This window comes from Lepidochelys olivacea (genome assembly GCF_965140295.1).
Source record: "Lepidochelys olivacea isolate rLepOli2 genome assembly, chromosome: 5".
NCBI lineage: Eukaryota > Metazoa > Chordata > Testudines > Cheloniidae > Lepidochelys > Lepidochelys olivacea.
In genome coordinates, this window is record NC_140415.1 from 60,882,995 (window position 1) to 60,909,027 (window position 26,033).

At 38.1% G+C, this 26,033-nt stretch overlaps 1 protein-coding gene across 12 annotated transcripts in view; it reads right to left on the reverse strand.

The window, feature by feature from the left end:
* KIAA0825 overlaps nt 1–26,033 on the reverse strand; it is a 417,931-nt gene that overhangs the window by 198,951 nt on the left and 192,947 nt on the right. For all 12 annotated transcript variants that reach the window (XM_084628509.1, XM_084628508.1, XM_084628507.1 and 9 more), the window contains 5 exons: nt 18,972–19,085; nt 10,176–10,315; nt 6,411–6,599; nt 3,181–3,414; nt 1,151–1,559 (listed from right to left, as the gene is read on the reverse strand). In XM_084628509.1, the coding sequence (XP_084484635.1) occupies nt 1,151–1,559; nt 3,181–3,414; nt 6,411–6,599; nt 10,176–10,315; nt 18,972–19,085 (1,086 nt within the window). The remainder of the gene's footprint in view (nt 1–1,150; nt 1,560–3,180; nt 3,415–6,410; nt 6,600–10,175; nt 10,316–18,971; nt 19,086–26,033) is intronic.

Below are 26,033 nucleotides of genomic sequence, written 5' to 3' on the forward strand. Positions count from 1 at the left end.
TATAAATTGAATTATGACACTATTCTGGTCGATATCAGTCTACAAATTTAAAAACATATTTTACCTTATGACTACTCACATGGATGGCATCTGCCTTTAATCTTTTAATCATTGGATTAAAGCCTGTAAATTAGTATTAAATGCAAATATAAAGATTATGAAGGTCAATGTCAATGAGCATTTGTGTGATACTATTACTGCTTATTGCTATTCTTGCCAACTGATTGCCCCTAGAAGAAAAATGCCTCAGTGTGCTGCACAAAAGCTTTTCATTTAGATTGCTGACACAAATGTGAATTTCTATATTGTTTATATGGATTATTACTGGCAGGAAATTAATGACACTGACCTTGTAGAATATGTATGAAATGACAAACCATTTTACTTTCAGTAGTCAACAAATTTATTTTGTGTAACTCCTATAAATTAATATCAGAAAGCTGATAGGTAATATTTTTAAATAGTAATACATGTCATGAAAATTAGATAATTTTCTTCCATAAAACTAATTTTTGATAAGAGAAAGCCATAAACATATTTAGATCCATTCAACCCCTCCAGAAACCTTAGCAAGGTTTCAAAACATTTGGACCTTGATGTCAAATCTGCAAGAAGGTTGGTATTTGCCTCATAAAGAAACAGTTGGGTGGCTTCCCTGACCTGTTTTGATATGCCCGACTTGCCATAAAGGTTTGTTGCTACAAAGTGAAATATGCTTATTTTTTTAATCACAGAAAAAATATAGAAAGCTGTTTAAAGACATTAAGTCCTCTTTAATTTAATCATCATAGCAAAATCCATTTACAAACATACTATACTGCCCTGCAGTTAGTGTACCTGTTCACATAAAGAAAGATTAGAAACTAAATTGTCCTTGTTTTATGATCACTGTGATAATCAGAAATCTCTTTGTGAGTAGACTGTTCCAATGAAACAACTGTGGTTTACATTTTTACTATGCAATTGATTTTCACAAATCCTTTACTATCAAATTTTCACCCTATTAAGAACTACTCTAAATTAGAGAATATAAAATCAGTGTTCACCTGCATTTTGTTCACCTGTACATATTTATTTGATGCTATTATGAACTTTTGCAAATAGCCCAGTGAAAGAAAAATATCATCTGAAAATATTAAATTCTTCTTACCAGTCAGTGCTCAATTTTCTTGCTTTCAGCAACTGGCTTTCAATCCAGTTTGGTCTTTGTTGTTCTATACTCTGTATAACCTTCTGTGCTACTTGTTTAGGACTACTTTTCTGTTTTCCCACAATACTTTCCAAACACACACGAACTAAACTGAGTTTCTCTTTGCTCCATCTGTCAAGCGTTGCACCTGTTAAAAGTTCTGCGGTGTTTCCATCCTCAAAAATCCGACATATAATTACAATCAAGTTCCAGACAAGCAGACCAGCTTTCTTTGATTCAACAAAGTTTTTTGACATTTTCCTCTCAGACAGGAAAAAGAAGTATTTAATTGGGGGAGGCAAACATGCAATCACTGTAGGTAACTTGCTGATTACAATAGATACAGCCTGAGCTGCAAGCCTTGTGAAGCCTTAAAAAAAAGAAAAAAAGAAAGAAAAGAAGGTATGATTAACATTAATATTCTGGTTCGATCACAGTACAGTTATGAGTGTTGTATGATGATGTCTAATTTTTGTAGTGAAAATGGCTGAAAAGATTAAGTGCTCAAAAATATAGCTAGACCTCGACTGTGCTTTACTGTATATTAATCTCCAAAAATCTATTGAAATGAGATCCTGTAATGACCTGAAAATAGAAAACCAAGATAATTTAGAATTAAGATTGCTATTCCATATGTATCTAGTCCTGTTTTGCCCAGCTATTACAGCACATTTAATAGAGATAAAGATCACTCATTATTCTGAGTGATTTGGAATAAGATGGGACAATAGCTTGACTTTAAAATTGCTTTATGTTGTTGTTTTTTATGATTAATGTGCAGTGTAGAGTAATGTGCTAAATCTCTCAGAGTCTTGAAGTGTATTTGTAATGTTTACTTTCTTTTTCTCCCTTTCCCTTTTTAGGCCCATAAATGTCCTCACATCAGTCACGATTATTGGCTTCTGCAATATACGCAGGATGTATGCTGGTACAGCACCTACTACTGAATCGTTCTGGAAATTGGAAGGTAACTACCGAAGAGACACAGGTTGAAAAAAGGAAGAGAAGGGCACAATTAAAAAGAAAAAGGGGACCAAGTATACAGCATGAAAGAAATAAAAAGTGGGAAGGAAAAAGGATATGAAGAAGAATGGGGTAGATGCTCTAGCAGTGTAAAGGGGTCTTACAAAGTAGACTTAAAAATAACTTACTCCCACTTTATGGCCTCTTTTCATTGCCAGAATATTGTGAAGGGATGTCAGTGTAACTGAGAATCAGGTCATGATTTTGGCGCCAATTATTTTATTATTTTTTTTATCCTTGCAAAAATTAAAATTATGGTTGTTTAGCCACGGGTGATCAACAAAAATACTTGAAATAATCTTTACTCCCGATCCATTTTTAAAATGTTTTCTATTATCTATGTTTACCAGATTACTTTACTTATTTTAATAATGGTTTAGAGAAAAAATATCTGCAGTTGCACATTGTATACTAATTTCAATGCTATAGAAATATAAATCGTTGTGTTATAAATCACCGATAAATGAGGTTGTAATGTTTCAACCCCAATAACATATCTTAATTAAAACTGTGATGACTATCAGATATTTACAACCAACAAAATCTAAAAGGTTCACAGTAGTTTACACTGGTTGGGAAACAAAATGAACTAAAATGATTTCCTGGTTTTGATCACCATAGATCATCCTAGGATATCTTGAAGCCTATTCTACTATTCTCTAGTGCTGTGAGATTTGTGAAAAGACTTAAAATAACTATATAGACTTTAAAAACACCACAGATGTGTGCAAGGATGTAAATCCCAAGTTATTGCAGTTCTAACTTAATGAAGAAGAAACGTACTGACATAACAATTTCACTAGTACTTTTTTGAAAGAAATCAGGAAATTTGCTTGCGAATTACAATAATGTTTGTTGTCAAATCATATCACATATCAATTCTAATTCTTCAACTTTGATATGTTCTCATTAAATGGGAACAAGCTCTTATGACAGGTTTATATAAGAACACTTTAAGTGTCACCTACATTTTCCAGCATCTTTTCTCTTCATTTCTCTAGGTGTATAATTCCATTCCTTTGGAACTGTCTTCAGCAAACTTTCAGGAACTATTTGCTTGTGTTGATAGGTTCCATAGTTCTCTGTTGCCTCCCATGAATGCATCAAAGAAATTATTTGCTTCACTATACCCTTGACTGAATTAATCAAAGTCAGCTTCAAACATCTGATAACCTCTGGCTCTGAGTCACCACAACTAGAAACTTCAGACAAAAAAAAAGCATTAAACAGTCAATATGCAAACAGCCATTTGTGCACATTTGTTTACTATTAGAATTTCAAAATGAGGTATTATAAAATCCTTGTGAAAAGAAGAGCAACAAAATTATGATTCAGAACAACTTCATAGTTACAATCCTCTAACAAATTAAAGAAATATTACAAAATTAAAATAATATGGCTTGTATGGTTTAATATTATAGGACCATGTATTTTATAGTTTAATTTCTTTTTTCTTTTGTTTTTCCCTTTAATTTGAAGCTAAAAATTACATGTTTCCAATTGATACTGTCCTTTTCCATGCTGCATATGTTTTTAGTTTGTTTGTTTTAATGGAGCCAGCTGATATGACCATTTTTGTTTACTTCTTTACCTCCTTAGCTGGATCATCAATTACATTAGCACAGAACTGAGAATAGTATTTGATAGTTAACCAGACTGTTTGGTACTGCTTAATTAGAAAGCAAGCAGAAGGAAAAATGAAGAGACATTCCAGTGACAAAATGATGGAATTAAAAAAAACCCTATCATCTAGCACAGAGTGCCATCATATTACTATAGGTAACATTCCACAAGTTGGTTATCTACAATACAGTTTATATTGTGAGTAGCAGGTATTAAGATGATATAGGAGCATTCTTTCCCTTATTCTTAATATCTTAGAGAATTTACCATTCTCTCCAGAAAAGGGGCGCTGCAGCCCCCAAGTCATGTAGCATGTAGTTCCTCCAGGAAGTTCTACCAGATGCTGGAGTGGCAATTTTGAAGGGTATGTGTGGAAGCAGATTGCCACAAAACCTCAAAATATGGGGGTTTGACCAGTGATGAGCTGCCAGAAGCTCAAGAACCAGTTCCTTCACTTGCTCCAGGTCTTTGGTGGCACTTCAGCGGCACGTCCTTCAGTCCCTCTGGGTCTTCGGTGGCACTGAAGGACCCACCGCCGAAATGCCACTGAAGACCTACCGAAGTGCCACCGAAGGCTCGGAGTGCCACCGGGTCAGTAAAAATTCACATGGGATCCTCCCCAGCCAAGAGCTCAGGCGGGATGGACAGGATGGTCCCACGGGCCACATCCTGTCCGTCCCGCCTGAGCTTCCCCACCCCTTTAACAACTGGTTCTAAACCAGCTTCAAAATTTAACAACCGGTTCACGCGAATTGGCTCCAGCTTTGACTGAGTAGAGGCCACCACTACTTTACTACTATGCCAAACTAAAATGAAAAGTGATTTGTGGATGGGTGATGAAGAAAGTAGAATGAGGAAAAGAAAGGTGAGAATGAGGCAGATTGAAGGACCACACTCCAATCAACAAATGAACTGGGCTGCAGGACAGCTAACAGTAGACCCCAAAAAGTAACTCAGCAGAATTGTCCCTCAGAAAATTTGAGAATTTTCAGTTAAACCTGAATGGAGAAAGGAGAGAGAAAGTAGTAGGGAAGATGTCGCCATTGTAGTTTCAGGCCGGGGAGAGAACTGGGGGTGCTGTAGCAGGAAAACTGAGCCACAGTGATTGGAAATGTAGCTCAACATTCTTGGAAGCAGTTGCTGCAGACGCGGTGGTGAGACAAGTGGGAGGGAATGCAAGGTGGGGATGCTGGAGCAGTAATTTTATGAAGTGTAGGAGCTATAGAGTTGTCTATTAAAATATATGGGAGCTGAACGTTGGTTCCTTTGGTCATTTAGCTGTCATATCTTAGGTCAGGGAAATTTGAATAGGCTCTTCTTAAGGCAGCATATTCTGTCTGATTGATAAAGGATGGTGTGACTGACAGCCTGGAGGTCTTCCTTCTCTGTTATCTATCCTCTCCTCTTATTTCCCTCCTCCCTTTTTTTCTTTTCTTTTGTGCTATATCACCTCTCTCCTCTGTCATTTTTCTATTTTACTCCCTTTTCCACTGTTTTTTGGGGGAATGGAGATTTCCACACAACCTAACTCTCTTCACCTGTTCTGGGGTCAGATAGGGTCAACTTTATCCAAACTTATTTCACCTGTCCAGGGGGACACATGTCTGCTTCCATCCCCCTCTCAGTCTCATCCCCTCCCCCAGGACTCTTCTGTAAGTTTCTATAGATCCCCACCTCTCATCCCTCTTTGAAACCCAACAGCCTCTGTGCCTTTCTTCTTCTCCCCTCTTTCTGTGCTTCAGGCCACCAGGTCTCCCCTGCAGTTCACTCACTCTTGGGGAGCACCTCCATCCCCTTGATGGTCACTACCCTCTTTGTTCTCTCTCTTGCTTTCACTCAGACCCCCTCCCCCCAACTTTCTTTTCCTCAGGGCCTCACCACTCCCCCTTTTTGGGTACCAGAGAGCTATCTACTCTCATCCCTTTCTTCTCTTTGGGTCCTACATCCTAACACTTTAAAAATCAGCAGTAGCCTCCAACTCCTATCCCAGATAGGGCATCTCTCCCTGTCCACTCACAACTGGGAGCCCCTCTCCCTTTGCATCACCAAGTAGCGGGGCTTCTAATCCATCCCAAAGCAGCATCCCCACTGCACCTCATGTGGCAATCCCCCCATTTCTTTACTCCCCTTTATCCCTCTTCAAAAGTTAGGGGTGAAGGTGTGGTGCTGGTGCCTTTGTTAGATAGGCAGGAACAGAGAAACTAAGCAGTCAGCAGTTATAGGAGGTGTTTGCTGCTTGCTGCCTGGGCCCTCTGAGATTTGGAACAGCCCTCACCCACACGGTCAGAGGCAGACACTTTTGAAAATTGGGCTCCCACTGTAGCACATTTTTCTACAACCACGAATACTGTATCCATGCCGTTTTCCACTGTTTCTATAATCCCTTGATGAGGTATTAGACTGCAAACATTCATAATATGATTCTTCAAAACACTTCAATTCTAATATTATTTTAAGTAACCTTCCATAATTTGGACCAACTTATTAAAACAAAAACTAGTATCAGTATATATCTGAAAATGAACAAGATTAAACATGGGCTTTAAAATGTTTGTATCACTAATTGTTTTCATACCTGATATATTGTAAAAGCAATCCCATAGTTGCTCTTTTTTCATGTAGCTCTCAAGAGCACTACTAAGTGATTTGGGTGATAAAGTGCAATAGGATAGTACTGTAAAGATTGCTTCAGTCAAAGTAGGTTCTTTGCTATTTATCTGTTTTATGCAGGAACTTTGTTCATCACATTTTGATACTTCAATTTCTTGAAAATGAATAAAATAATGGTTAGTAGAATTTCCAATTAATTCTAGTTATGGAAATAAAAAGTGTCAAAGCAAACTGAAAACTGTATTTGAACTACATTTTAAAACACAATACCACTGAAATCTTTCACATAATAACATTTGATTCATTATGCCTGCTTAAGTTATATCCAGTCATTAAAAAAATATCAGAAGTACTTTAAAAAAAATACAGTATATGCCTACTTTAATTCAAAATACATTCAAAACATAATTAGAATTTTATTATTCACTATGCATAAACTAAAACAGCAGTGATCAATACAGTGCTATTTCTGTAATAGTTAGGATTACCATCAATAAACTTTACTCATCACTTGGGTAATTTCATTATTAATAAAAAGAAATAATATAAATCAATTGGTTAATATGCAAATCAAATGACACGACAGTTGCAGACCTCTCGCAAACACAAAAAAGTTTTGTTTTTTAATTTTTTGTGATAATGAAAAATAATAATTCTTCAAAACAAAGTAAGACACCCAGGCCAATATTTTCAAAAGTGACTAGTGATTCTGACACCTTAAAAGGGTTTGTTTGTTTTATAGGCGTAGTGCTCAGCATTGTCTGAAAACGGGAATCTCTTCATTAACTCAAGCTGGGCACCAAAAATCTCTATCTACTTGTAAAAATCTTGGTTTCAGAGTTCGGGGTTTATTTTGATCAGACACACACAAGTGAATGTCGTACTGTCTCCTCACTCTCCAGAATAGTCAGTATATTAATCTGTCTGTGCAAAAAGGACAGCACTGTAGCTGGGCCTTAAACTAGTATCCTTATAGTCTACAAGTAGCAACTCTATCAATTGATCTAAAAGGAGCACACAGATTCCTTGTCCAGTAGGAATTTTGCCAAGTTTAGCTCCATATACATCTTATCTGTATCACTGTGATTCACGTAAGTGAATGTGGATTATTTTTTCTACAAAATGGAGGAAGGTAAAGTCTCAAAGGAGGAGTTGGGAAATCCTGCCTTACTCCTCAATCCAGTTGCGGTGTAGAGTATCTGAATTCTCCTATGAAATATGAGACATTTCTGAAATTCAGTTCCCTCTCACTTTGCTCCAATTACTTTTCTTTGAATATTAACTGCTCAGTCACCTAAAGTGGCTGAAAAATCACAAGATTTAAAAAAATAATAAATGTTGCATCTGTTTATTTGCTTTCTGGGTTTTGAATCCTTAGGGTTCATATTTTGAAGCTTTTTTCCACATCCGTGAGAGTTAGAAACTTACTTTTTAAAAATGAAAACTTAGATTTCTATGTATTCACATGATTCCATCATCAAATATTAAGAGAGACTCATAATAAAATAATGAGAGTTGGCAACAGTGCAGCCACAGCTCCATCCACTCCCCGCCTTCTCCCATTTTGGAGAATTGCTCTTGGGCACTGCTGATATTTTGGATGGTTCTTACATAGGCCACACAAAGACAGGAAAAGCTTCCTTGTCCTTCCATTCATAACTAGGAATTATTTTGGGGAACTTCTATGGCCTGTATTATAGAGCAGGTCAGACTAGATAATCTCAATAGTTCCTTCTGGCCTGGGATCTATGAATCTATGAAAACTACACAGCCACATAAGGAGAGTGGGGACTACAACCTAGCCCTATGTGTTTGTGCAATGCCTCACAAAATGAGTGCAATGGCACTATGATGATATAAACAATCATCGACACCCACTAAATACATCTGAAACATATAAGTACTTATTTAAATGTAATTTATGCTGACATATTTTTGCTTTTTGAGGATAAGAGAAGGAAAAAGTTGAGAAATTTTGTACTTTTTTTTTCCTTAGAAATTCTGCATGACTCATGCTGTGAAGTTAAATTTTAGGTAGTTTGTGGTCAGTTATGTAAATTACTCCAAAATTCAAAATTACATAATGCTTGTCTTTTAACTGCTTAAACATATCACTCTGAATTCAGACATTAATACTACTTCTCATAAAATATGTATTCATGTATTAGTGTAAGACTTTGGTCTGCATGAAGAAAAAACAAAATCTACTGACTTTGCTATGACCAAGAAAATAGCTCTTGATAATTTTAGATTACTTTATACAGAAAGCTAGATCAATCACACTTCCACAAATACGTAACGTTATCAAGACTGTATCAGTTTTCCCAGAGAGTTTTAGGTGTAAAAAGTGCACTGTTTGAAATGGTATTTCAGAAATGTGTTTTGGTGATCCATACAGTATACTATTTTATAACACTTAATGTTTCTTTCCTATAAAAAATCAAATTTGTAATGTAAAGAATGTGGTCAGTTTTACCAGCACATATTTAATCAAACAGAAATTACTCTAGAAGAAAAAAGACTATTACCAGTTTCAATGTTATGTAAAACAACAGTTTATCAATGTTATTGTAGTTAATATAGCTCTACAGCATATACAAACAACATAATTTCTAACTCTAAGTAGCATATATTCCCCTGAAGCTCAAAGGGCTGGTCAGTCAATAGATTAATAAATTCTGTCACTTCATCCTTGTGATAATTGAAGCAGCTAGTAAAATTCAATAGCGGATAACACCAGGGTAAGAATATTATCCTGATCAAACATTTGTCAGTCTTTGTAAAAGATGACAGGTATTTGAATAGGTAAGTGAATGCAGTTTAGCACTCAATAAGAAGCATGACAGAAGTTGAAGCAATGTTGTGCTTCTGACAAATGTAAGACCACTTTAAAATGACAGAAGTAAATTATGTCAGGTTTAATGGTATGTGGACCTAATATTTTCTGTTTGATAAGTAATGAGAAATTCCTTTGCAAAAGAATGATAAAAACTGATTTTTAACAACAGAATATAGTTCAACATTACGGCAAACATTATGCCAAATCAGTAACTACACCATAAACTATTCATCAATTTGATTCCTTTATTTGAAAACTACTAAAGTGTTAGATGTGATAATAATGTTTATTGTTTTCAAACACAGTAATAGCACAATAAAAGATGAAAGCCTGTGTAGAACCATTCTTCCACTCGCTTTCCTATTTCTCTCATAATTACATATTTCTAACTATTCAAATATGAGGAAGAATACAACTGCAGTTTACAGTAACAAACATATACAATTTATTAAGCAAAATCTCTGAGAAGCTTTCCAATGTTGAAAGCAAGTGATCCTTCAGAGTCCTAACTCAGACTACTTTTTTCAAGGAAAAGCTATTTAAAGCAGTTTTGATATCAAAACTCTGATAAGTTCAAATTCATCCATTTCTTCTTAAAAGCTTCAAAGTTGTGACAGTGGTCTATGTTATCAAAATGCTATCTGCCTTCAAAATATGTTCAGAATAGTTCAGATAGACTGCAACTTTCAGTAAAAAGTGATAAAGGATTCTTCCTACCTCCACACCTCCCCCAGTTCAATATTTGTCTCACTGATAACTGGATAACTACTGATATCCACAACTGGCTGGCATCCTTCCATCAATAGTCAAGTAGTGAAAAATGTAGCAAAACTAAAAAATTTGTGTGTGTTTTCTTGCTGCCATTCTTACAAACAAAGCACAAATACTTACTTGAGCTTTCCAATAAAATTTTCACTAAGAGACAATCCTGATGTAGCAGTGTTTCCAAAAGCAAGTTCCAATTACAATACGGTTGGGATAAGAGCAGTTTCAGTTGACCCTGGGCTGCTATTTCTCCGGTTGATGGAATCCTTTCAAAATGTAAGATAAAGACAGAATAATGTAGTTAATTTATCTATGAAATTAATAGCCTTAAAGTGCAGATGTAATGCTAACTCCTTTAAATGTCAATTCCTCCCAGATTACTCAGAAAATGCTTTCATGCTTGCTTACTTTAAGGCTGCTCAGGGAAGGAATTACATTTAATCTCAACTAGCTAAAAGCAAATTAACATTTGGTAGTCTGCCAAATTTATAACTGATACAAAGTAACCTCACTTGTCTCTTTCATGGAACCATGTATGTTCTTGTTCCATGAGGCAAAAATGAATTTTCTTGTGCTTGAATAAATTTGAGGTTATTATATTTTAGTACAGTGTTACATTAATTGTTTAGCAGGAGGCTATAAAATTTATGAAATCAAGTATAAGAAGTGGATAAATAACAAAACCAATGAAAATGCTAAAAGAAGTATGTAACGGGGTGCCACAGAAGCTCTGCTTTCAGTGTAAAGGATATTTTTCCAAGTCCTGCAAAATCCACATGCAAAATGAGATGGCTCTAATAATTGGTATGCCAGCAAAGGGCCCTGGGTAGAGACAGTGGTTCTAAACTGAGTTAATTCTGGTCACAGATTTCCTGAAATACAATCCTTTAAAATTACCTGTTTTAAAATTTTGTTTTTTTCCCCCCACAAAGCTGGGGAAAATACTATGGTCAGGATCCAAACGAATTTACATCTCAGGATTTAACTTGAGCTCAGCTAATGAACACCACCAACAGTCAGCTTCAAAAATTAAGAAGTTAATTGATTTTGAGTCTGGTTCTACAATGTAATGCACCTGGCTGCTGCAAGCAACCTTTCCCCCTCTCCCTGCCCCATCTGACCCCAAAAATGGACCCAGAGCTCCTTGCTCAGTAGGGTTGGGTGAGGGATGACCCTCAAAACCCGGCCACTCCCTCTCCCTGCAGGGCAGCTGCTTGGTTCCCGCTCACGCTCTGGTCCCTCTGACCTCCCTGGGGCTGTGTGTGCTGGTGCGCTCGGGCAGCATGCACTGTCAGGGCAGTGAGTGGGAGCCAGCCCCAAAACTTCCCTCTAGTGAGGGGGAGCCAAAGCCGCCACTGAAGGAGGCTTTGGGGAAGTTTTGGGGGCTGGCTCCCACTTCCTGTCCTGACTGTGCACACAGTCCAGGTGCCCCTGCACACACAGTGCCAGGGAGGACACGGGAGGCTTGGGAGGAAGGACGAGAAAGCAGCGGAGGGGGAGCGGCAGGGCTCCCAGCTCTGCACAGCCAGAGGAGGGGTGATTCCTAACATCTGAGTAACTGGGAGCTGCCTCCCACCTGTCAGCTTTGCTCCCTGCTCCAGGCAAGCTCCGCATAGCAGCAAGGAGGAGCTGGAGCAGGAATGGCGAGACTGCTCAGCCAGGCAGTATTGGTGCTTTCAGCTACTGCACTGGCTGCTGGCAGTGCTGCTCCTCCGCTGCCATGAACTCTGGGATACATCTGAAGGACTTCTGGGACTTGAGTCAAGTGCAGGACAGAAAAGCAGTAGGGCTTGGATCTTCCATCTCTGCATGACCCTAGGACCATAAGTTAGCACAACTGGTGTGTGGACACAAGGGGGGGTTAGGCTTCAGTCCAGGTTCAAACCTGGACTTACATTTTTGTGTAGACATACCCTTAGTCTGACCTCAGTGGTACGCAAGGCTTTAGAACAAATTCTGAAGGAAAGAATAATTAAATCAATAGAGATAAATGGTAAAGGAGATGAAATGCAAAACTGGTTTACCAAAAGTAGATCATACCAGACTAACCTGATTTCCTTTTTTCAGAAAATAACTGATTTTTTAGATAAGGGAAGTGCAATGGATTTAATATACTTGGGCTTCCACAAAGCTTTTGAGATGGTGCCAGCTGGGAAATTATGAATTAAACTAGGAAGATGGGGATCAATACAAGCATTGTAAAGAAGATAAGGAACTGGCTAAAGATAAAAACGTAATGGGTTGTGCTGAAATGTGAATTATTAGCTCAGAGGGAGATTACTAGTGGAGTTCCTCAAGGATCCATTTTGGAACGAATCTTATTCAATATTTTTATGAATGACTGTAGCACAAAAAGTAGGAGTATGGCAATGAAATTTGAGGATGACAAAAAGTTGGGAGGCATTTTCAATAAAAAGGAGGATCAGAATATTATACAGGAAGACCTGGATGACTTTGAAGACTGGAGTGATGGAAATGGGATGAAATTCAATAGTGCAAAATGCACGGCCATGCACATAGGGTTTAATAATAAGAATTTCCAGCATGAGCTGGAGGCTCTTCAGTTGGAAGCAACAGGGGAGGAGAAAGAGCAGATGTGTGGGTTGATCATAGGATGACTATGAGCCACCAATGTGATCCAGCTGTGAAAAAGGCAAATGTGATTCTAGCATGTATTAGGTGTGGCATTTCCAGTGGAGATAGAGAAATATTAATGCCATTGTACAAGGCACTGGTAAGATCTCATTTGAGGATAAATTCTGGCAACCCATCTTCCTGAAAGATGAATTCAACTGGAGCAGGTGCAGAGAAGAGCTGCTAGGATGATCAGAGGACTGCAGGGCCTATCTGTTGAGAGGAGACTGGAAGAGCTTGGCTTCTCTAGTCAGCAAAAAGATGGCTGTGAGGGGATATGATTGCTCTCTATAAATACATTTGGAGGCTAAATGCCAGGAAGGTTAAAGAGCTATTTTAGCTAAAGGACAATGCTGGCACAAGGACAAATGGGTATAAACTGCCCATGAACAAATTCAGGCTGGAAATCAGAAGAAGGTTTCTAAATATCAGAGTGATGAGGTTCTGGAACAGACTCCCAATAAGTGTGGTGGGGCCAAACAACTTAATTAGTTTTAAGGAGAACTGGACATATTTATGAGTGCAATTGGGTGACAGGGTTGCTTGTGATGGTGGGCTGCAGGGTTCAACAGCTCTGGACCACACTTCCCATTTATGTCTTATGTTCCTAAAAGCTCATGTTTCAAGGTTTCCAGCTGGCCATCTGCAGGAGTCAAGAATGGATTCTCTCCCCCTGCTACCCTCCAACATATTCTGGGATTTTTTAAAATCTCCTTCCTCTGAAGCATCAGAGCTGATCATGGCTGGAGACAGGGTGGACCAGAGCTCTAAAGTGACACTGAGCATTCTCTCTCTCAATTGCTTGGCTGTCTGATATTGCCCACGTGCTCAGGGTCAAATTGATTGCTATATGTGGAGCCAGGAAGGAATAGGTCAGACTGGCAGTGAGTGAGAGTTTTTTCGCCTTCCTCTGCAACATGTGGATGCAGGTCACTTGGTAGGAATATCTGGCGATATCTCACTTAATTATTTCCCTGCTGTTGTGGGGGCCTCAGGCACTGGTGAACCTCGGTCTCTCCTATTCTCTGCCTGCAGCATCCAATAGTCTAGTCTCCTGTGAGCTGTAATACTTACCTAATTTTAGTTGTTGGGTTTGTTGTGAGAGTGCTGGGTGGTGCTGGTGGCTTGTGATATACAGGACGTAGGGTTGCCAATTTTCTAATTGCACAAAACCAAAGACCCTTGCCCCGCACCTGCCTTGCCCCTTCTCTGAGACCCAGTTCCTGGCCAATGGGAGCTGTGGAGCTGGCACTTGCGGGGGTGGGGGGCAGTGTGTGGAGCCCCCCTGGCCACCCCTATTGCCTAGGAGCCAGAGAGACATGCCAGCTGCTTCCCGGGAGCTGTGCAGAGCTGAGTAGTGAGCCTGCCAGCCCTGCACCCACACACTTTTAACAGCCCGGTCAGTGGTGCTGACTGGAACCGCCAGGGTCCATTTTTGACCCGGTGTTCTAGTCAAAAACCAGACACCTGATCACCCTAACAGGAGGTCAGGCTAGATGATCTGATGATCCCTTCTGGCGTTAAACTCTATGACACAAATTAGGCCTAATTTCTGACACACCAATTTGGATACACTGATTTTTGGTTTCACACAGTCTTGCATACCAAGCATGAGGCAACACAGTCATTGAATTATATCAGTAGGCCTTTTTGTTTGGACTAATTCAGTCTCTCTCACTTTTGCACCTTTTTCCATTAACATTTATTATTATAGCTTATTGTGACTTCTTATGAACTTTCACTACAATTAGGGTAAATTTGTTGGGCCAATTATTACAACCTTCTCCTTTTCTGTCAGAGTTGTTTAGCTCTGACAAAGGTGTTGTCCTTTTGACAATGATCGCTTAATCGACACAGGGATCATTGATATACTTCATTTTAGAAAACCCAGTTCTTCTGTAAATGTGGACCTGTTCATGTGAATGTTCACAAATAGCAATTTAAAAAGGCACAAATATGACTGAATCACACAGCTATTTAGAATCCAAATGAATGATCACAAATGTTCTTTCTTCAGTAATTGACTGGTTCTATCATTAATATTTTATTACATTATGGAGGCTCTTAGTATTGACTCCATAGTTAAGATAGATTTCTAAAATGGGCTTAGAATGAACATAAAATCTTGCTTTTCTCTAAAGTAAATGTCTTCTTGATATATAATTCCACAAAGTGTTAGTTTTTATGTCCTTTGAATGCTCTGTTTAGATTTTATTTTATTTCTCAGCATAAGTTTTTAGAAGGAAGTCTTTGAAATTGGGTTCTGGACAAAATTTGTCCTTGGTAGTCTTCCCTTTCATTGTTGATTGACATCTAACAAAGAACAAAAAAAAACCCCATATTTTCCTACATAAAATGTGCTTTTGAAAAAAACCAATTTTGCATCATTTTTAGCCATTACACTTACTCATCTGAGCTGAAACCATATGCTCCAGTGGTTGATGATTGAGAAAGTTTATTCACTATGCACGTAAACTTTATAAACATAAACGTGACATGCACCAGCCCATTAACTACTTATGCACCAGTGCAAAAACTATACATGCATAAATTCTGTGTGCTAGTGCACACACAAAACCTTCTCTATCAGATAAAATCTTCTTACCAGGAACTACACTTTTCTGTCTGATTGTATCCTGCAATGTTGAAGGATTTATAAGCAGCTGACCATAAATATTATGTGCCATTTATGGCAGCAGCTCGCACATAACCTAGAAGACTTGCTGATGGAAAAAAATCTTTGTCAGTTGCTGCACTTCTACCTCCATGAGTCTGCCACTGCCCATCCTTCATTCTCCTGCCTCATCATTCAACTCTACACCTTCATTTGAGCATTAAAACTCCTTAGAAATGAATACACCAAAACCTCTGTTGTTCAGTCAGGGTTACTACATACATGGTATACCAGTCACAAAGCCACAAAAAGCATGGACATGAAAAGTTCTATTCTATTCTACACAGGCTTTTATACTGTACTCATCACCGTAATATCTTAAGCCACATAACAGTACACTCCCTCTACTCCTTAACCCGCAAGCACACACCTTACCGTTACCACAAAAACCTATTTGCCTCAGATCATGTACAGTAAGTCTGCCTCCCATAACCCCCTTTACCAAACTCCCCCACAGCCCAAAACCCCATTATGCCAAACATCTGCAAGGAACAGTATTGTGAGTGGGTAGTTTGGTAAAGGGGTATTGTGAGTGGACAATGTTATGATTGCACTCTCTGCGGTGTATGGTAATTGTGGGGATGGTATGTGGCTGTGGATGGAGAAATATTATTAGGTGGCTTCCCTGTCATTTTCATGCTTTTGTGAGTTTGTGTCAAGTATGTTGTGTATGTAGAAACCCCAACCGCTTGACAATTATGTTCACTGTATATTAATAAATATGTATGTATAGACTTGTAATTTATATATAACTAATATGTATACACACATATTCAAATCTTAATACAATTTACAGCAAATAGAAAACCTTGAATTTTTTTACATCTATTAAAATAAATTTTCAGGATTAATCCTTTCCATTTTTAATAACTATTCTTAAAATACATTATATATTATATATACACAACAGGTCTTTAAGACATGCATACAAGCAACAAAGCAGGAATTATGTTACAAGAAAGGTAAACATTAAAAAAACCAATAATATTAATGACATTTAGCATTCTGGCTTATGGGTAAACTCTACATTTTTATAAATTCAGTAAAATTACAGTGGCCAGCCTCATTTGTGTTTACCTTTATGGCTGGCTTTCATATATTTGTACAGCACCCGTTCCACCACTGCTTTTCATTGCCCCCCAAATATGAGACTGTTAGGTGTTTGGTCAGTTGGTAGATGAATATTAATATTTAAAATTACTTATAATAAATTAAAAGCCATTTTTAGAATATCTGGGTAGAAATAAAGCTTTGTCTGTCATTGACCAGATGGGAAGTTATCATGTTGCAATATATTATATACACCAGTTCTTGGCTCTTTAAGCCTCTTGCAAATTGAAATGTACAGTGGTGTGACTCACTCAGAGGAAAAATAAAATGTTGCAGACATTCCCTACAGCCACTGAGCTAGCACCAATAAATGCACTGAGAAGTTTTTGTATTGGACATATGGAGACGCATATGTTCTCTCATCCTCCTAGCTCATGTAGCTGTGAATATAACATTAGCCTCATAAAAAAAGAGACAAAAGGTAAACTATATATAAATATCAGACATTTAAATTTTCAGTTTTGTAATCATGGAAGAAAAGGGAAGAGTGATGATTTGCCAATAGTAGAGTTATAGGTCCATAAAAAAGCAATTTCTGAACCATCAAACCAAATAACTAAAAGAACATAAATATTCATTAAAACGAGTCACTAAATAGTTAGATAAACAAATGTGTTATTTTTGTTGGAATCTAACATGAAAAATAAATGTGCAAACTTCAAACTTTTTTATTAGACAAACAGAAATTAATAATGTTTATTTAAAAAAAACAAAAAATGTAAAAAGTCAAAGAAACATTGTATAAATCAATGTGTACATGTATCTAGAATTTTTAAAATATCAAGCTTTCCTCCACCCATGGGTTACTTCTAAAAACAAGAAGATGTTTGAGTACATTACTATCAGATTAACACAATTTCTTACTTTTTCATATCTAACTCCAGTATAGATCTGATTCACCATAAGCAACACAGCATACTATCATACTGAACATCACTTCTGAAATTAATAAACATTTCAGTTGTATGGACTCTGCATTTTCATGGAAGCACCACCAGCTTAGACAGGGCAAAATAATAATAATAATAATAATAAGTATTAATATTTGTTTTGAGGTAGCATCTAGGGAATTTTCTGAATAGGTGAAAATGCTGTTGCCAAAGACAAGTACTAAGTGTTTTTGGAGTCTGGTCATATGGATTGTCTCTGTGTGGACACACTGGTCATGTTGCTTGTGGTGGATTTGCCCTCTTCTTATCTCCCTCCTATTTTCCTGTGCTGGCCTACCTCGGAATTCATTTCCTCAGTGTATAGAGTGGCGCATAGACTCCCATCATTTATATTCTTATTATTTTTGTCCCACACAGTGGCAATATGTAAGTCCTTAGTAGTGTCAGAGCAGCTTTAAGCCACTTCCTCAGAGTAAAGCTGCCCTAAAGACCATGTGTGAAATCCTGACTTCCTTGCAGTTAGTGGGAATTTTGCTGCTGACTGAAATGGGGCTTCCTTGCATAGGAAGAATCCTTGGGTAGAGTAAGAGACAATAATAGCTGCTACACTACACTGCCCTTCTCCCTGTAAGCAGTACAAGGTGTGTAAAGGGCATCTTTTTACCCTGGTGATCCATGGCATAAGTTACATTGTGGAAACTGGCCCAGAATCAGGAGATCACAAAAATGGCTCAAAGCTCAGGATCTTGTCTGTGGTCTTCACTGCAGCAGGCCCTTCCATTTTAGCATAAATTATTTTAAGAATGGAGCCAGATTCCTTTGTCTTTTCTTTATTGTTTTTAAATATGAAAATATATGTTCTCAGAATAAATATAAACATCTAAATTATGAAAAATTAAGGGGAAGGTCCCTTAGAAAATGCTAGAAGTCAAAAATAACTTGGGAGGGGGGTATGGGGAAGAAGCAAGGACTGGGAGAGGATCGACAATGGGTGTGTGAGTACGTTGGGACCAAAATTAGAAAGGGAATGACAGAACAGCTTGCAACATATGCCTTGTGATACTTGTTATTATATGCAGTGAAACAGAAAGAGAAATTATTCATTTGCTTTTAAACATGTAGCAAGTTCCCTAAAAATCAAATATAACCAAGCAATGGAAAATACTGGCATATTTTTCAATTGGTTATTTAAATATCACACCTACTTTTTTGAGCTAGCTCTTTTAATTTCCTCCTAAATTAAAATGCTATGAAAATTGTACCTGTGCTGAATTACATGATTGTCAACTATTGTATATTTATATTTTTATGAAACATAAACATGAAATACTGAAAATAATTCAGATATCTAACATAACATAAATACACTGCTAAAGAGCTACATAATACACTGCCTTTCTCATGACCTTTTTTATAGATCATGGAAGTTTAAACAGAACACTTTACATCAGATAAAACTTGTAATAAATTCAAAAAAATGCTTATATTATTGTTTCAACTGAATTTTAACTACAATATTTATCGAGGAACACTATCAACACAAAATCACAGCAATATCTAACTAGTATTAACTACCTGTTTTTTTTCTTATTTATATCAACTAGAGATACTCACATAAGTAAAGGAGGACAAAATGGTGTTAGGCAAAATAGCCAGTGTAATGGGTGACTGATATTTGATTTGGAGAAATCTGATGGAAGTAGCTCACCAAAACCATTCTGAAATGTCCTGGAAAAATAAATAGTTTTGAGTTAAAAAGACAAAAAATCTCTTTAAGAACAAATATGAAACACGAGAATTAAAAAAGTTTATTTATAACTTATTTGTTTACTCCCATTTGATCAGATGTGAAATTTTAAAAAAAAACATGTTATTTCTTAGATATTGGTAAATTTTTTGAAGCTGAGTTTTATACATAACTGGCACTGTAACATAGATAGTTAAACACACTGGTTTCATTATACAGTTATTTTTAAATAGTCTCTTTTCAACATAAGATTATGGACTGAAAGTAGGCTATGTAACCAAACTAAGTTACTTTTTTGTCATTAGTTTCTATTACCCTTCTCTTTATAGATAATCAGTAGGGCATGTTGTCAACATTGAGTACACGCTGCAGGATCATTACCTTTTGAGGTGATGATGACATATCTCCTACTAGACATGCTACTTTGGATTAAATCAGGCAAATTTGGGGTCAGAATCTTTGGCCATGCTTTACTGGCTCAAAACAGATGGAAAGCTAGCTTAGACAAACAGCTAGGATTTCCAATACAAGGAGAATCTCTGATTGGTGTAAAGCTGGCATAGATGGCTAAGTGTCATCCATTCATGGCCTTCCCAACATAGGGGGACATTCTAGAGAGAAAGCAAGGTGTTGCCAGATTGCACTGGGGGTCCCACTAGTGCTGGCACATATTAGAGCAGCCCTATGGCTGCTCTAATACATTCCTTGGGACTATGCCCCTTTGCCTCCCCTCACCCATCTCTCATGAATGACAGGGCAGCTCTAGCACACTTGAGAGGATATAGTTCCTTTTCTTCATCCCATTGCTCATGTGGAATTTTCATTTCAAACTTTCACTTACAAATTTTTAATATTTCTTTTTCACGTACACTCTTGTGCATCTTAAACTGTTTCTCTCTGGTCTTTGCTGTTCTATAAGAAATGGGTGGGTTTTCTAAAATGACTTAAGGGCATCAGATGCCTTTGAAAATCCTATTCTATATAATCAGTACTATCTTGCAAAATCAGTCATGATAGGTTCATTTTCTCTCTGATATAAAACCATTAAGCCAGATCCTTGTTGCTAAGTGCCCTTTGCACTGTTCCAGCAGCAAAAAGGCATTTAAAGCCACCTTCAGTAAATAAGGGTGGATTCTTGTGGGACAGATGAATCTTTGGTTGGCATAAAACTAGCTTTACACCACCTGCTCCTGTAACTTGGCACATGGGACAGAAGGGGGCATGCCACAGTCAGGAGGGGCTGAACCCTGGGAGACTAATATAACTGCTACAGCTGGCATAACACAGAGCAGCCTGGAGTCTGCTTTAAATTACACCAAGGCAGTTTCTCTTTCCTCAGCTGCACCAAGTGTGAGCTTAGTGCTGTTCAGGATCTTGGGAACTGACTTCAATGTAGTTAGGCCAGGGGTGAATTTGGCCCAACGTATCTAAGGAGAAATTACACACCAATTTCCTTCTTCCTTCTACTTTGCTTCAAGTGCTACCAAAATTTCCATAATGTCTTTCTGATTTGAATAATTAATAACTGAAATTATAAATACTGCCACATCATTACTGTGTGTATATTTTTTTAAAAAGCCTAGGAAATTTAAATAAAAGGAGTGAGGGCAGCCAGCACTTGGTTTCTGTTTAACATTTTCAAGTTTCTTTCAGAATAAAAATCTGAGCTTTAGTTGGGGCAATGTCTAGAGTAAACAATATAACTATTTTAATAGTCTCATTTAGTTCAGAAATTTTCTTCTACACCATAATAGGAGCTCTCCTGGGATGCTCCAAATTCAGGGGTAATATAATATTCTGTAACTCTCTAAGCTGAACTGTGCTGGTTGTTATGGGTAACATTTACTATTTGTATTGCGTTAGCATGTAGGAAATCCGGTTATGGACCACCGCTCCTATTACTTAATTATACATATCTAGACTTGGCCTCCTAATCTAGAAAGAAGGATCAGCCCTTCCCTCTAGGGCAGTGGCTCTCAACCTTTCCAGACTACTGTATCCCTTTCATCTTGAATTTCTTAGGAAGAAGTAGCAATTAGAGCCTAATCTTACTAAAAAAAAATCAATGGGAGTTTTGCCACTGACTATAACGTGAGCATGATCAAGTAGCTTTGAGTGGAAAGGGTGGCATGTACCGAGGGTACACTATGAAAGAGTAAGGAATCATTGCTACAGTAACATTTAAACTTCCTCAGTAACACACATGAAGTCTTCTGAAGGCTAAGCATAAAGATAAGATTGTAAAGTAGTTAAAGGAAAATAAACCGGAAACCGTAGAAGTTTTAAAATGCTGGCAATGTCCAGGACAAATTCTTACGCTCTGTAGCTGTGTATAGAAATAATCCTGCCCCCCACCCCATTTAGCCAAGTAGGCTGCTACACCTCTTGAAGAATCTGCAGTAATAGGAAATAGCAATTATTTACTTTGATGAAAACAGGATTCCTTAATAGAAATCATGATTGATAAAGCCTGAGTAGTAATAAGCAGCCACGTTTTCTCTGCTGATAGTATATGAACTGTTGGAGAGATTTTTGGAATACAGCAGTTTGTTAAATACAGTCCTTCAGAGCTCTCTTAATGTCAAGCAGGTGGTAGAGACTTTTGGATTCTGAGTTATGAGGTTTGGGACAGCAAACTTCCAGGCAGATGTCAAAATTGATGTGGAAACCTGTAATCGCTTTAAGGAAGCACATTGTCTAAATGTAACATCATCTTTAAATATTATAAAGAATGAAGTGCCTGCTAATAATGCAATAATCCTTTGGTGCCAGCAGTTCTCAGTGTCCACTGCTGGCAATGTAATTCTTGCCAGAAAGAAAATGTAACTCTGTGCCAGACAGTTTAATTCAACTGCTCTTCTGACAGAAGTTTAGTAATAGCTAGTAGAAAAGTTGTTTTGACTATACGATATATTAAGGCAGCTGCCTATAGTCTCAAAACGGTGGATAGCATCTGTGAGAGTATTTCATACCACAGCAAGATCCCAAGTTACGGTAGTTTTATTCTCCCTTAGAGTATGACAAGGTGAGAATTGATCTTGCAAGCCTCAATGCAGGTGTGAAATGATGAAATGCCTACAAGATACTAATGGTGTTTCCTTATAGATTTTGAAGAACCTGATAATCTAAACAATTTAGAATTATGGATAATATGCAGCTGCATGAGTAGTAACTTGTTTTTCTTAAAAAATAGAGAGGTACTTCCAACTGTTAAAAGAAAAGAAAAAGGAAAAGAAAAAAGTTGGAATCTCTAAATACTCCTCTCAGCAGTCATGCTATCCTCCTGAATTTTTAATCTGTAATAGCATCTCCTGATGTCTAATACATAATCATCTGAAGGAGGGCAATTAGATCTTTTTCATCATTTTCAGCAACAGAGGGAACTGGTAACTTCTTGTCAGCATGAGACAACTGAAAACCACTCTGCTCTGCTTTGAGCTACCCTAAGTATAGAGGGCAGTCTCTATTTTGAGGGATTAAGTGGGACTTTAATTGTGTATAGACCTTGTGCTGGCCTTCTGAATAGGAGAGAATTTTACTCTGTAAGCATAGGAGGGAATTAAGGGTACAATTAAATCCAGGTATTCACTGCCTTATCAAGATATACGTGCTGCCAAGTTTCGCTAAAAGCAAATTCTTGTCATGTGTGAAAAACGTGAAGGGAATTCTACATATCTGAGGGTTTCAAAACATCATGAGAATGTTTAGCTGAATATACCATTTCCCTGATGTGGTTTATTGATTTAAGTGCACATCTCAGCTCTCCCAGGAAATACAAATGGTTATTACTATCACTTTGGTATGGGATGTTAGATACATCATTTTGTCAAACTGTTCATGTTAAATTGCTGTGATGGGACTTGGTCACTTTGTAACATGGTGGACACACTGCAATCAAGTTTAGAGGCAGACAGGTTGCATTGTATTTCGGTTTGTTTACATTTTAAGAGGATAATCCATGAAGAATTATCCCATGTGTCTGGAAGCGGTTTTAGTGTTGCAATTGTTGGAGGTTCAGAAGAAAGAGAAGAAAAATGTTTCTCCCTCTGATGCTAGATTGACTGAATTGTTGTTTAACCAGATCATTTTGAACTGCAACTAATGAACTGGAAAAGAGGTTGATAAAGTTCTTTTAAATTAAATTCCTACTCTATTAGGGAAATATAATTTACAAATTTTGCATTTTATGGTAATCTGTAGAATGATAAAGGTAGAGGTAATCTGTAGAATGGTAAAGTTCTTTAAATTATGTCGAGGATACAAACTGTCTTTGGGTTCAATCCTGTAAATTGTCGAGAGCCTCCTGAGACGTGCTGAATATCCGAAACAACTTTTGAAGACTGAAAGGTTTACCCATAAAGGACAAAATTCTGTGGTGCATGGTTTGAGACCCATAACTCCCTATCTGGATTATTTTCGATTAATTTGATTGTCTACCATTTGACAGATTTTGTACTTTTTAAAAACAATTGCCAATATGTCTCCAGAAATCCAGTCTGTATTTATGGTATTTACTATGTTTTTTTTTAAAAACAGACTGAATACACAAATTCCATCATCTGGCATCATATTGATACTCAGAGGGCTCATCAGCAGGGTTGGAACCTTTAGAATCACTGCACAGACCTCTGATACTTAAACTAATGGAGTATCTGACAGCAACAAAAGCCATCCTCTATAGTTGGACCTGCAACAGAAGTCAATGAGACACACCATTTGCAAGCAGATTTCACAGATATTTGCAGACAGCAGAGGAATGGTGAAATTCAGGAATCCTGAGTTCCATTCCAGACTCTAGAGGGGAGTGTACTCCAGTGGGCAAAGATTCTTCTCCCAGTTTTCCTAAAGCCTGACCTCTTCTGCCCTGTCCCCCATCCAACCTGTTCCTGTTACAAGCTTTTAGTCCCAGTCTCCACCCCCTCAGGCATCTCATCCTAATCCCAGTTTCCTTGACCAGTCAATCCTAGTGTCCTCCACTGGGCTCTTTTCCAAGTCCCAGTTTTCCCAGAACCTCCATTTTCTCCCTCTCCCCAAATTCAGCCCCAGTCTCCTTTCTCAGCCAGTCACAGATCTTCCTACCAGTTCCTTTGTCTATCTGTCTCTCTCCTCCCCCACCACTCGAACTGGCTCCCAGTCTCCCTCTTCAGGTTTCTGATGCAGTATCAGTCTCTTCCCCAGTTCCATAGCCAGTCCCCACAAGTTCCTTGTCAGATCTCTCTCTCCTCCCCGCATGTCCCCATTCTCCTCCCTTTAGTTCCTAGTCCCAGTCTCCAAGGCTGGATTTACACCTTAGGTACCCCTAGGCATCTTCAGTGCCCTCCCCCGCCAAGCTGACCTTCTTGTTTTCCATAAAAAATGAAACTTTTAACCCATTTTTAACTTTAGGTGATCCTAGAATGCCAGCGCCCCTATGCACATGCCTACTGTGCCTAATTGGAAATCCAGCCCTGCCAGACTCTTCCTCTCCAACTTGCTCATTATCTGATTTCAGCATTCTATCCTCCAGCCAACCGGATCCCAATCCCCCTCGATTTACCTCACTGATTCCCATCCCCCATCTCCTATACCCATGGTTCCCAGTCTCAGTGTTCTAGCTCAACCAGTTCCAGAAGACCTCTCTCCATCTCCCAGTCTCCTTGCCCAGCCAATCCTAGTGTCCCCCAGCTCCCAGTCTTCCCTCTACAGTTCCCACTTACATTTACTCCCCCAACTCCATTCTCACCAGACTCCATGTTCCAGTCTACTCCTTTCCGTCTCCCTGGTCTGGCATTTGTGCCCTCTGCATTCAAATCAGACTCCTTCCTCCTCCATGCTGCCTGGGTGCCAACAAGGGGACCATTGAGAGCACAGGAAAGACCGGTTCCCTGTTCTTAGTTCTGGTGCTCAGACCAGCCCCACCCCACTCTCTTGGAGCATCTAGGCACAGCAATTACAGGGAAAGTCCCTCTGGGAATGTCTACACAGCAAATAGACACCCGCAGCTGACCTGTTCTAGCTGACTCAGGCTCGTGGGGCATGGGCTGTAGGTCTGTATCATTGCAGTATAGACTTCTGAGAGTAGGCTGGAGCCTGGGCTCTAGGACCCTGAGGGAAGGTTTTTCTTTGCTATGTAGAGACACCCTCTGAGCCCTGGTATCCTTGTGCTGGAGGCTTGTGTTCTGTGGTAATGGTGCATATGTAATCTGGTCATGTGTAAGAGTGTTAGGGTGTGGAACATGCTCAGTGAAGATGGAATCTTTGGAGACTTCAGCTGTTAAAAATCAAAGAAATCTCTATTGAATATGTGCAAACTATGATTTTCAAAAGCATAACTTGGGCATATATATTTGAGCAGATTTTCACAGAAAAGGCAAAGGACATATCCCCGCCCCCCAAAAAAACAACACTCTCTGCCAAATTTCAAGTCCTTCTTCCAAAGCATATGGGTGCTAGAGCATTCAAATAAATGGTTTGAAGACTTTAATATGAGCAAAAGAATGTATATTCCCTTAGCCTTGTTCTCGGAAATGGCTGAATCATTTTGGCTTATATTTCCCAGAACAATTCAAGCCGAGACAGACATCTGGCATACAAAATTTCAGGACAAACAGCTAAAGCTCTGCAACGTTACAAGCAGCAGAATAAAAGATCTTATCCTGGGAAGTGTTGAGCAACTTTAATAATAGGTGGTGCTATCAGCTCTGCTTATAATGCTTTTAGTCTCTATACTTTGTATTGAATGCATGAATAATGTCTCACAGAATTTACTGTACTACTGCCTTAATGTAGACAATATGCAATATTTATTAACATTTAATAATTAGTTAAGTAGTCACCAAATTTCCAAGCTTGGGTTACATCTGATATTCAGGAACTCTATGTTATCTTCTTTGCAATCAGTAAAAAAGTACATGTCCACATTGTCTCTATCACCAGTCATACTGATGTTT